Below are 12,228 nucleotides of genomic sequence, written 5' to 3' on the forward strand. Positions count from 1 at the left end.
TATGTCCTTGTGCTTGTTACTGGATTTCTGGTTTCCTCCCATGATGACCCCCAGAATGTTCTTTGAGTCAGCTCATAATTGCTCAATATCATCAACCTTTTGATTATCAGTTCCAATGTCTACCTCTGTTAATGAGCCAGTAAATTTCACAACAAACTGATAAGAGATTAATGATTTTTTTGTCTCCACTATAAAATGTGATCCCCCCAGCAGTTGCCACAACCTCTGGCAGAGGCTAGAGTTGAAACCCTAACACCAGCACAGAGAGCTCATCATCATGTCAGAAGACTATGTGTGGTTTGAAGGGATAGCTTTCCCTAAAATGAGTTACAAACCTGAAAGAATTAAAGAAGTACGTGATGAGTTTGTGATGAAGGATGAAGATGTAGTAATAGTGACTTACCCCAAATCAGGTAAGAAGACATGATGGTGAACTGAGAAGGCCGTGACTATGTTCCTCATTCATTCAGTAGACATTGTTGCAGAGCAGTGGGAGGGGGGTGGGGTGGGGGCACCAGGCCCACCACAACTCAGGAGCCCAAGGTACTTCCTGCAACAGGTTGGTCAAAGCTAGGCTGGATGGGGGGTGGGGAAGGGCAGGGTGCATGGCTGAGACCCTCAGTCCCACCCCCACCAGGTCCTAGGTCCCCTCTCCAGCTCAGGAGGGGCAGGGTGAGGGCAGGAAGCTTCTGGTGGTGGCTTGGTAGTAGCTGGGCTGGATGTATTCTGGGTTTTAAATCAGTGACCTTATAACTCTAAAATGCATGATGCTATACACTAAATTATCTTCAGGAGTTTGGAGAAAGCGGCAGACCTGATATTTCCTATGCTTGTTAGGCAGCACAGGAATGTGATGCATATAAGAAAGACAGAGCAAGAATTACTAACTTTATTTGCAGTCCAGGTCAATTGGTTCACATAGAAAACATCCACAAACAGATGAGAAACATCATCCAGCAAAATGATCCCATGTGGCTTGTCAGTATTTAATTTAACAGCTTTCTAAGTCACAGGATGATCATTCATTCTGGCCTTAAATCTGAGATGAGACAACTCTCTTGCCTGATGGTGTACTCATTCATTCAGCAAATACGTATGAGATAAATGTTAGGTTCAGCGAGATGGAGAAGAGAGAGACACCCAAGCTAGGCGCCATTTCAGCCAAAAAGCTTTATTCCACTAATGTGGAGGGGATACTGAGCCAGATCCATTCCCCCCAACTAAAGAAAGTAGGGGGGTTTTAAGAATTTTAGGGAGGGTTCCAAGGAATAGGCAATTTTGAAATCAGTGGTACGCAAGGTGACATAGTCCTTGTGGTCCGATAACATCTAGTTGGTGAAGTCATAGGGTCCCAATTAGCCACTATCTCACTACAAAGCATTCCAGCCAGAAGCCTGCTAGACACAACCCACAAGACACTCCCTTGATGATAACAGTAATGTTTACCCCTTCCCAGGACAGGAATCTCAGTTCCTGGAGCAGAAAAGGGAAAGAGGAGGGGGAGAAGGGGGAAAGTTGCTTAACCTGGCTGTGCTGATGTTAAGCCGGCCATGACGCCTAATAGTAATCAGGTGTGTCAGGTTATATGCTTTGTGCTGGGGATACAAAAATCTGTCAGCATTAGACCTTTTCTTCAAGAAATATAAAGTCTTTGGCAAATACCTACGAAAATTATAATGCCTTGTAAAATGCATCATAAGAGAGGTTAAATACGAGGTTTTACAGAAGCAGGGTAACAGAAACAACTCCAAGGAAGGAAATCACAGAAAGAGTAATACAAGTGTTGGTAATTGAGTGGGCCTTGAAGGATAAGCTTAGCTGGGAGAGGACACTGGGTACAAATATGGTGAGAAGACACCAAAGTAGGAAAGTGTGTAGCATATCTGAGGAACCATGTAGTTTGTTTTATAATTATCCTATTACTGATATTTAGATATGAACACCATCATTTAATGAATACGTGTTTAATGTTTATATTTGACATAATGAATCTGGAAATGCCTTGGAGATTTAAAAGTTTCAACCTGAATCTACAGTAGTCTTTTAGTCTCATTGACATAATCAGAATACTCCAGAAATACTTGCAGTCTGGTTTTTATTTCATAATCTAGACCTTAAATAGATACTATCCCTGGCCAAGGTAGTTTACCCAAGGAAAGGCACGTCTCCTATGAGACAAATGGGGAACTGTAGGAAGCTGGAGCCCTGAGTAAATTAATTAGCATGTAAATGGAGTTTTTTTGTTTTTTGTTTTTTGTTTTTAATTTTATTTTGTCGATATACATTGTGGCTGATTATTGCTCCCCATCACCAAAACCTCCCTCCCTTCCCCCCTCCCCCCCAACAATGTCCTTTCCGTTTGCTTGTCATATCAACTTCAAGTAATTGTGGTTGTTATATCTTCTTCCCCCCCCACCCCCCGGTTTTCTGTGTGTGTGTGTGAATTTATATATTAATTTTTAGCTCCCACCAATAAGTGAGAACATGTGGTATTTCTCTTTCTGTGCCTGACTTGTTTCACTTAATATAATTCTCTCGAGGTCCATCCATGTTGTTGCAAATGGCAGTATTTCATTCGTTTTTATAGCTGAGTAGTATTCCATTGTGTAGATGCACCACATTTTCCGTATCCACTCATCTGATGATGGACATTTGGGCTGGTTCCAACTCTTGGCTATTGTAAACACTGCTGCGATGAACATTGGGGAACAGGTATACCTTCGACTTGATGATTTCCATTCCTCTGGGTATATTCCCAACAGTGGGATAGCTGGGTCGTATCGTACATCTATCTGCAATTGTTTGAGGAACCTCTATACCATTTTCCATAGAGGCTGCACCATTTTGCAGTCCCACCAACAATATATGAGAGTTCCTTTTTCTCCGCAACCTCGCCAGCATTTATCGTTCAGAGTCTTTTGGATTTTAGCCATCCTAACTGGGGTGAGATGGTATCCCAGTGTGGTTTTGATTTGCATTTCCCGGATGCTGAGTGATGTTGAGCATTTTTTCATATGTCTGTTGGCCATTTGTATATCTTCCTTAGAGAAATGCCTACTTAGCTCTTTTGCCCATTTTTTAATTGGGTTGCTTGTTTTCTTCTTGTAAAGTTGTTTGAGTGCCTTATATATTCTGGATATTAATCCTTTGTCAGATGTATATTTTGCAAATATTTTCTCCCACTCTGTTGGTTGTCTTTTAACTCTTTTAATTGTTTCTTTTGCTGTGCAGAAGCTTTTTAGTTTGATATAATCCCATTTGTTTATCTTTCCTTTGGTTGCCCGTGCTTTTGGGGTCGTATTCATGAAGTCTGTGTCCAGTCCTATATCCTGAAGTGTCTCTCCTATGTTTTCTTTAAGAAGTTTTATTGTTTCAGGGTGCATATTTAAATCCTTAATCCATTTTGAGTTGATTTTAGTACACGGTGAGAGGTATGGATCTAGTTTCATTCTCCTGCATATGGATATCCAGTTATCCCAGCACCATTTGCTGAAGATGCAGTCCCTTCCTCAGTGAATAGGCTTGGTGCCTTTGTCAAAGATCAGATGGCAGTAAGTGTGTGGGTTGATTTCTGGATTCTCTATTCTATTCCATTGGTCAGTGTGTCTGTTTTTATGCCAGTACCATACTGTTTTGGTTATTATAGCTTTGTAGTATAGCTTAAAGTCAGGTAGTGTTATGCCTCCGGCTTTATTTTTTTTTGCTCAGCATTGCTTTGGCTATGCATGGTCTTTTATTGTTCCATATAAATGTCTGAATAGTTTTTTCCATTTCTGAAAAAAATGTCTTTGGAATTTTGATGGGGATTGCATTGAATTTGTATATCACTTTGGGTAGTATGGACATTTTCACTATGTTGATTCTTCCAATACAAGAGCATATATCTTTCCATCTTCTTGTATCCTCTCTAATTTCTCTCAGCAGTGGTTTGTAGTTCTCATTATAGAGATTTTTCACCTCCTTGGTTAACTCAATTCCTAAGTATTTTATTTTTTTGGTGGCTATTGTAAATGGGCAGGCTTTCTTGATTTCTCATTCTGCCTGTTCACTATTGGAGAAAAATGCTACTGATTTTTGTGTGTTGATTTTGTATCCTGCTACTGTGCTGAAATCATTTATCAATTCCAAGAGTTTTTGTAGAGGTTTTAGGCTGTTCGATATATAGGATCATGTCATCTGCAAACAGGGACAGTTTGACTTCATCTTTTCCAATGTGGATGCCCTTTATTTCCTTCTCTTCTCTGATTGCTCTGGCTAGTACTTCCAACACTATGTTGAATAGGAGTGGTGAGAGTGGGCATCCTTGTCTAGTTCCTGTTCTTAAAGGAAAAGCTTTCAGCTTTTCCCCATTCAGGATGATATTGGCAGTGGGTTTGGCATATATGGCTTTAATTATGTTGAGATACTTTCCCTCTATACCTAACTTATAGAGGGTCTTTGTCATGAATGAGTGCTGTACTTTATCAAATGCTTTTTCAGCATCTATAGAGATGATCATATGGTCCTTGTGTTTGAGTTTATTAATATGGTGTATCACATTTATTGATTTGCGTATGTTGAACCAACCTTGCATCCCTGGGATGAATCCCACTTGATCGTGATGAATAATTTTACATATGTGTTGCTGTATTCTGTTTGCTAGTATTTTAATGAGGATTTTTGCATCTATATTCATCAAGGATATCGGCCTGTAGTTTTCTTTTTTGATTATATCTTTACCTGGTTTTCGTATCAGGATGATGTTTGCTTCATAGAATGAGTTTGGGAGATTTGCGTCCGTTTCAATCTTTTGGAATTTGTAAAGAATCGGTGTCAATTCCTCTTTGAATGTTTGGTAAAATTCTGCTGTGAATCCATCTGGTCCTGGGCTTTTCTTTGTTGGGAGCCTTCTGATAACAGCTTCAATCTCCTTTATTGTTATTGGTCTGTTCAAATTTTCTGCGTCTTCATGGTTCAGTTTTGGGAGCTTGTGTGTGTCCAGAAATTTATCCATTTCCTCCAGATTTTCAATTTGTTGGCACATAGTTGTTTATAGTAGTCTCGAATGATTCCTTGTATTTCAGATGAATCAGTTGTAATATCGCCTTTTTCATTTCTAATTTTGGTTATTTGAGTCTTCTCTCTTCTTTTTTTTGTTAGCCATGCTAATGGTTTGTCAATTTTATTTATCTTTTCAAAAAACCAATTTTTGATTCGTTGATCTTTTGAATTATTGTTTGGTTTTCAATTTCATTCAGTTCTGCTCTGATCTTAATGATTTCTTTCCGTCTGCTAACTTTAGGTTTGGATTGTTCTTGTTTTTCTAGTTCTTGAAGGTGAAGTGTTAGGTTGTTCACTTGCCATCTTTCCATTCTTCTGAAGTGAGCGTTTAATGCAATAAATTTCCCCCTCAATACTGCTTTTGCAGTATCCCACAGGTTTTGGTATGATGTATCATTGTTTTCATTAGTTTCAATAAATTTTTTGATTTCCTGCTTGATTTCTTCTTGGACCCATATGTCATTAAGTAGAATGCTGTTTAATTTCCATGTGTTTGTATAGTTTCCAGAGTTTCGTTTGTTATTAATTTCTAGTTTTAATCCATTGTGGTCTGAGAAGATACATGGGATAATTCCAATTTTTTTGAATTTATTGAGACTTGATTTGTGACCTAATATGTGATCTATCCTGGAGAATGATCCATGTGCTGATGAGAAGAATGAATATTCTGAGGTTGTTGGGTGGAATGTTCTGTAGATATCTGCCAATTCCAATTGGTCTAGAGTCTTGTTTAGATCTTGTGTTTCTCTACTGATTCTTTGCCTAGATGATCTGTCTAATATTGACAGTGGGGTGTTCAGGTCCCCTGCTATTATGGTATTAGTGTCTATTTCCTTCTTTAGCTCTAATAGAGTTTGTTTTATAACTCTGGCTGCTCCAACATTGGGTGCGTACATATTTATGATTGTTATGTCTTCTTGATGGATCAGTCCTTTTATCATTAAGTAGTGTCCCTCATTGTCTCTTTTTATGGTTTTTAGTTTAAAGTCTATTTTGTCGGATATAAGAATAGCTACTCCAGCTCGTTTTTCTTTTCTGTTTGCATGGTAAATCTTTTTCCATCCTTTCACTCTTAGTCTATGTGAGTCTTTATGGGTGAGGTGGGTCTCTTGTAGGCAGCATATAGTTGGGTCCTCCTTTTTGATCCAGTCAGCCAGTCTGTGTCTTTTGATTGGGGAATTTAAGCCTTTTACATTAAGAGTTGTTATTGAAAGGTATTGATTTATTCCTAGCATTTTTTTGATTGTTGTTTGGCTGTCTTAGGTGTCTTTTGTTCCTTGCTTTCTGATTTACTGTTTGTTTTCTGTGCTTGTTGGTTCCTTAGGTTGTAGATAGTGTTTTTGTCTGCTTGTTTTCTCTTCATGAATGCCATTTTTATTATACTAGCGGGTATAGATTTTTTTGGGTTTTTATGGCAGTGGTAGTTATTTTTCAGGAACCAAACCCAGTACTCCCTTGAGGATTTCTTCTAAGGGTGGTCATGTGGTAGTGAACTCCCGCAGTTTTTGTTTGTCTGAGAAATATACTATTTGCCCTTCATTTCGGAAGGATAGCCTTGCAGGGTAGAGTATTCTTGGCTGGCAATCTTTGTCTTTTAGTATTCTGAAAATATCATCCCATTCCTTTCTAGCTTTTAGGGTTTGTGATGAAAAGTCTGATGTTAGCCTGATTGGGGCTCCCTTATAGGTGATTTGACACTTCTCTCTTGCAGCTTTTAAGATTCTCTCTTTGTCTCTGAGTTTTGCCAATTTGACTATGACATGTCTTGGAGAAGGCTTTTTTGGGTTGAATACATTTGGAGATCGTTGAGCTTCCTGGATCTGAAGATCTGTGATTTTTCCTATACCTGGGAAGTTTTCTGCCACTATTTTGTTGAATATGTTTTCAATGGAATCTCCATTTTCCTCCCCTTCTGGAATACCCATGACTCGGATATTTGAGCGCTTAAGGTTGTCTGATATCTCTCTCAGATTTTCTTCCATGTCCTTGATTCTTTTTTCTTTATTTTTGTCTGCTTGTGTTATTTCAAACAGCCCATCTTCAAGTTCAGAGGTTCTCTCTTCAACTTCCACAAGCCTGCTTGTTAAACTCTCCGTTGTGTTTTTTATTCCGCTGAATAACTTCTTCAGTTCAGCAAGTTCTGCTACATTTTTTTTCAGGACATTGATTTCCTTGTACATTTCCTCTTTCAGATCCTGTATACTTTTCCTCATTTCAGCATGATGTCTAGCTGAGTTTTCTTGTATCTCATTCAGTTTCCTTAGAATTACCACTCGAAATTCCTTGTCAGTCATTTCAAGGGCTTCTTGTTCTATAGGATCTAGAGTTTGAGATTTATTAACTTTTGGTGGTGTACTTTCTTGATTTTTTGTATTTCTGGTATCTTTTTTTTGGTGTTTATTCATTGTGGCAGGGGGTTTCACAGTCCACCGGTTTGAGACTAATGACTAACTAGGATGTTGCTGTGGTTGCCAATTTTGTATGGCTACCTCTGTGACTGCTCAGTTGGCCTCTAGTGCCTTGTGTGTGTGGTTGCCTCAGGTCTTGGGCTTCTCCGGGGAGCCACTTTTCTGGTCAGCTTGGACTCTGCTGGGCTGGTGGATCACATACCACAGGGTGTGTGATCTCTGTTGAGCTTTCACTTCCTGTGCAGGACTTCTCCCTGTTCCATGTGCTCTGGCCCAGGCTGTTGGATGAGTGCAGTGGCGACCCCACAGGGTGTGTGGTTTCTGTCGAGTCTCCGCCTCCCTGACCGCATGTCTCCCCAATCTGTGCACACTGTGTTGGGCTGGGGCGTGTCTTCTGCAACCCTTGTCTATCAGCTGGGCCTTCAAGACCCTGCTCAGCACCGCTTCGCCCAGGAAGTCTGCCAGGTTTCTGCTAGGCACAGACGACCAGTCGTTCTGAGTGCCTTTGTAGCACTGTGTAGATCTTTCTTGGGACTTGTTCACCTTTGTATCCCCCCGGCATAGACCGAATCTAGCACCCACCTGCAGCCAGCTCTCCGGCAGGTTCAAGTGGACCTGGGAACTCTCCTACCACACTATTCCCAACCAGAAATTGGTTAGGCTTTTTTCCGAACTGGTGGCCGCAGAGATGTTATCTGCCTCCCAGTAACAGGAAGTTTACCAGGGGCGGAGTCCAGGGTGTGGTGGAGTGACAGTCGGCCCGCCCATACTTCCTTGCCCTCCCGACACTGGCCTGGGACACCCCACACCACCAGCCCCGCCAGAGAACCGCGGAGGGAGTGGGAGGGGAGGCCGGCCCGCAGGCCCCGGGAAGCCCCGCGCCGGGCTAAGCAAGTGAGAAGGCTCAGTGACGGCCGAGCCGACCCGGGCGGAGCTGCCAGCACCTGGGAAAATGACGGTGTGTGAACCGGTGATGCAGGCGGGAGCTGGGTGGGCATCAGCCCCCCGAACAGGGATTGGGCAGGGGTCACTCACAGGGCTGTGCCAGGTCGGGCACTCACTCTCTGCCTCTGGTTTGTCGCCTTCCCCGTTCTCGGCCGTTGCCGCTTTGGGCTGTTCAGTTGTGGCGCGGCTCAGGCGCTCCCAGGAATCTTCTTTAATGCCGGCCTGAAACCTCAAATCCTGAATAGGGCAGCTGGCTGCCTTCAGCGCGGCCCCAGCCTCCGGGATCCTGGCTGCATCCACAGCAGCCCTGGCACCGTGTTCCCTGTTTCGAGACTCGCTTTTGCAGCTAAGAAACAGTTCTTTTCCTGCTCCACACTTCAAAGCTGTTGCCTGTAAGTGAGGCAGCCTCTCCTGCCGGCGGCAAAGTGGCAGTCACCCCCCACGACCGGCCAGCAGCTGCAGTCCTCCCTTAAGAGATGGCCAGAGGAAGGTCCACAAGTTTCCCGGCTGCCTGAGGCCCAGTGGCCGCCTTTTCTACCTCACCTACTCTGCGCCAACTGACGCAGCCACCGCCATCTTGAAACCTCTAAATGGAGTTAGTACACTCATGTTAACTACTCTGGCTCCAAGAAGGCAACAAGTAAGTTAACTTATATACTCAGTCAGATCTCCTGCAAGCTCTGAGTTGGGTGAGGGGCATGTAAGCATGCAAACACCTCTATTTTGATCTGATTACTATATAACTGTTGTATGTACCCCATGGCTGCGTGGATTTCTAGCTGGCCAGCCACCATCAGCACCACCTGTAAGTCTAATAAACCGATATCTCTACCACAAAAAAAAAATAGCACATTTAAATTTGGAAAGTAAATTTGAAAGATGTGTGCCACAACAAAATAAGAAAATATTCTTAGCATTGTTTAAAAATTATCACATTAATATAATCATCATTATCAACCAGACATTTTATTCTATCAGAATTAACTGCTTCAAGGAATACCATGATTTTTTTTTTTGATTGATTATGTATATTCATGGGGTACAAAGCTGACCATCACCACCTGTGCCCAAGATGTGATAAGATCAATACTACCAGCATGCCCATTACCACAAATTGCAATTATTCCTCATGTCCCTGAACCCAATTATTTCCCAGCATCTCTCCACCCCCACCTCTGGCACCCCTAGGTCTGCTCTCTCCCTCTACAGGCCCAACACACCACTGTGGTCTTTCCTTCCTTCCTTCTTCCTCTCTTAGCTCACACTTATGAGTGAGGACATGTAGTATTTTTCCCTCTGTGCCTGGCTTATTGCACTTAACATAAGTTTCTCCAAACTCTTCCATGTTGCTGAGAATGGCAGAATTTCATTCTTTTTCATGAATGCCTTGATTTTGCATTATACATACTAGAATATAGTCTTAATTCTGAGGCACTGTATAGTTTTAATTAAATATTCATCAAGCCACTCTATACATGTGGCCTCAAAAATTCACACAAATCTATTTCCCTAGCTATTAGTGTATTTTTTTGTGATTTATTTTTTGTTTTGTTTTATTTGTTTATTTTTGATTATACATATTTATGGTGTACAGAGTTGGCTATCAGTATTTGTGTACAGTATGTGATGATCAAATCAATATTATTAGCATGTTCATCATTACAAATCATAATTATTCTTTGTGTCCCTTACCCAGCTACTCCCTAACCCCCCTTTCTCAACTCTAGTAACTATAGGTCTGTTCTGTCCTTCTGAAAGTTCAACATTTTATTGTGGTTCTCTTTCTTTTCTTTCTTTCTTTCTTTCTTTCTTTCTTTCTTTCTTTCTTTCTTTCTTTCTTTCTTTCTTTTCTTTTCTTTTCTTTTCTTTCCTCCCACTTATGAGTGAGGACATACAGTATTTCTCTTTCCCTGCCTGGTTTATTTCACTTAGCGTAATTTTCTCCAAGCTCATCCATGTTGCTGCAAATGGAAAAATTTCATTCTTTTTTATGGCTGGCTAGTATTCTGTTCTGTATATATACCACGTTTTCCTTATCCAGTCATCCATTGATGGACATTTATATTGGTTACATAACTTGGCTATTGTAAATAGAGCTGTAATGAACATGGGAGGGCAGGTATCCCTTCAACATACTGATCTCCATTCCTTTGGATATATACCCGGAAGTGGGATGGCTGGATCGTATGGTAGCTCTATCTATAGCTGTTTGAGAAACCTCAGTGTTTTACTTTGATGTAATCCAATTTGTCTATTGTTGCCTTTGTTGCTTGTGCCATTGGGGTCAAATCTCAAAATTCACTGCTCAGACCAATTTCTTATAGTTTTTCCCCTATGTTTTCCTCTAGTAGTTGCTGTCTAAGTGGTATAGAGTTCAGTTCTGTAAGATGAAAAAGTTCTGGAGATTGGCTGAGCAATAACAGGAATATACTTAGCACTACTGAACTACACATTGTTTAAAAAGTTAAGATGGTAAACCTTATATTATGTGTGTTTTACTACAACCTTTTTAAAAAGGGATTTAAGCAGAGAGTGGCTTCAGCATAATTTTAGTTCCAAAACATTTACTCTGGCCATTCAATGTTAAAGAAATCCAAGGGGATTGTAGAGTAGGATTGTAAGATTGTTACGTCCCAGTCAAGATGGTGGAATAGACGGTTCCCAGCATCACTCTCTCCCGAAAATCAACCAACTTATGACTGTAAAAATGTAACATCAGCCAAGCTGGGGCTGCTGGAGCTCAGGGGAAGAGGAGAAGAGACCTATGGAGTTCATGAAGGCGGGAGAAACCACGATGAGAGAAAGAAAAGACTACTCTGAGCATTTCGGCCCACAGCTGCTTTAAAGCTTGAGCTGATGAGCACATGGAGCAGGAGCCGGCAGAAGCCGCAGCTGTGCCCTTCAGATGGAGTTACTCGGAGGCAGCAGGGGAGAAGAGGGACTTGGTCGCTCCAAGGACAGCAATACCACTAATAGGGTTCCCGTGGACCCACGCAAGAGCGAGGAGCCAGAACAACTGAAAAAAGGGAGACATTCAGAGGCCAGTGAGTCATCGCAAGGGACCAGCCCAAGGCCCGTCCCATGGGAAGTGTTTGGAGCACAGGCAGTGGGGTAGCCAGGCCCACCTGGGGAACACTGGGACACAGCAAGGACAGCCAAGCTGACCCCCAATCAGCACAGGACCACTCAGAGGAGACTGATCAGGAATGGAGAATTGCATAGGGTACAGTCTGATGAAAAAACTCAGGCCCAGATCAGAGATTCTACACAACACAGATCCACTCAGTCTCTGGAGAGCTGGAAGTACCTATAAGGTTAACCATTAAACTCTGAGCTGCACAAGAAGCTTTCCCTAGGGAAACAGCAGCAAAGCAGCAATTTAACTCAACCACACAGCTAAAGTACTGATTCCCACAGGAAGTTCCCCCGTGTTAGAAGTAAGCAAAGGACAAAAACTTCGTTCCAGCCCAGGCACACTGCCAACACCTTGGGGCCTGCCTGGGAACCGAAGTCTTGGAGCCGGGGACCGGACCCCACTCCCATATCCAGGCAAACCATGCCAGTGCCTCAGGGCCCACCCAGCGACCAGAGGCATGGAGAAGGGGACCAGACACACCCCACAACCAGGCACAACACCAGCACCAAGGAGCATGCCAAAAACATCACTTCCATGTGGGTGGCCCACCACAGCCACCACAATTACCACGGCTGCCACGAAAGCAGCTAAGTATCATGTTCCACCATGCAGATGGTCTGCCAACCACTGGACTGCATTGACACAAGGAGAGTCACCAGCAGAGATAAAGAAAAGAAGAGGATGTCTCTCTCCACAAAG

General features: G+C 42.3%; 1 protein-coding gene across 1 annotated transcript in view; it reads left to right on the forward strand.

Moving 5' to 3' along the window:
* The first annotated feature begins 277 nt into the window (after positions 1-277).
* Positions 278-12,228, forward strand: part of SULT2A1 (sulfotransferase family 2A member 1) — a 56,336-nt gene continuing 44,385 nt past the window's right edge. The window contains exon 1 of the mRNA XM_063112701.1: positions 278-413. Coding sequence (XP_062968771.1) covers positions 278-413 — 136 coding nt within the window. The remainder of the gene's footprint in view (positions 414-12,228) is intronic.

This window comes from Cynocephalus volans, chromosome 10 (assembly GCF_027409185.1).
Source record: "Cynocephalus volans isolate mCynVol1 chromosome 10, mCynVol1.pri, whole genome shotgun sequence".
Lineage (NCBI taxonomy): Eukaryota > Metazoa > Chordata > Mammalia > Dermoptera > Cynocephalidae > Cynocephalus > Cynocephalus volans.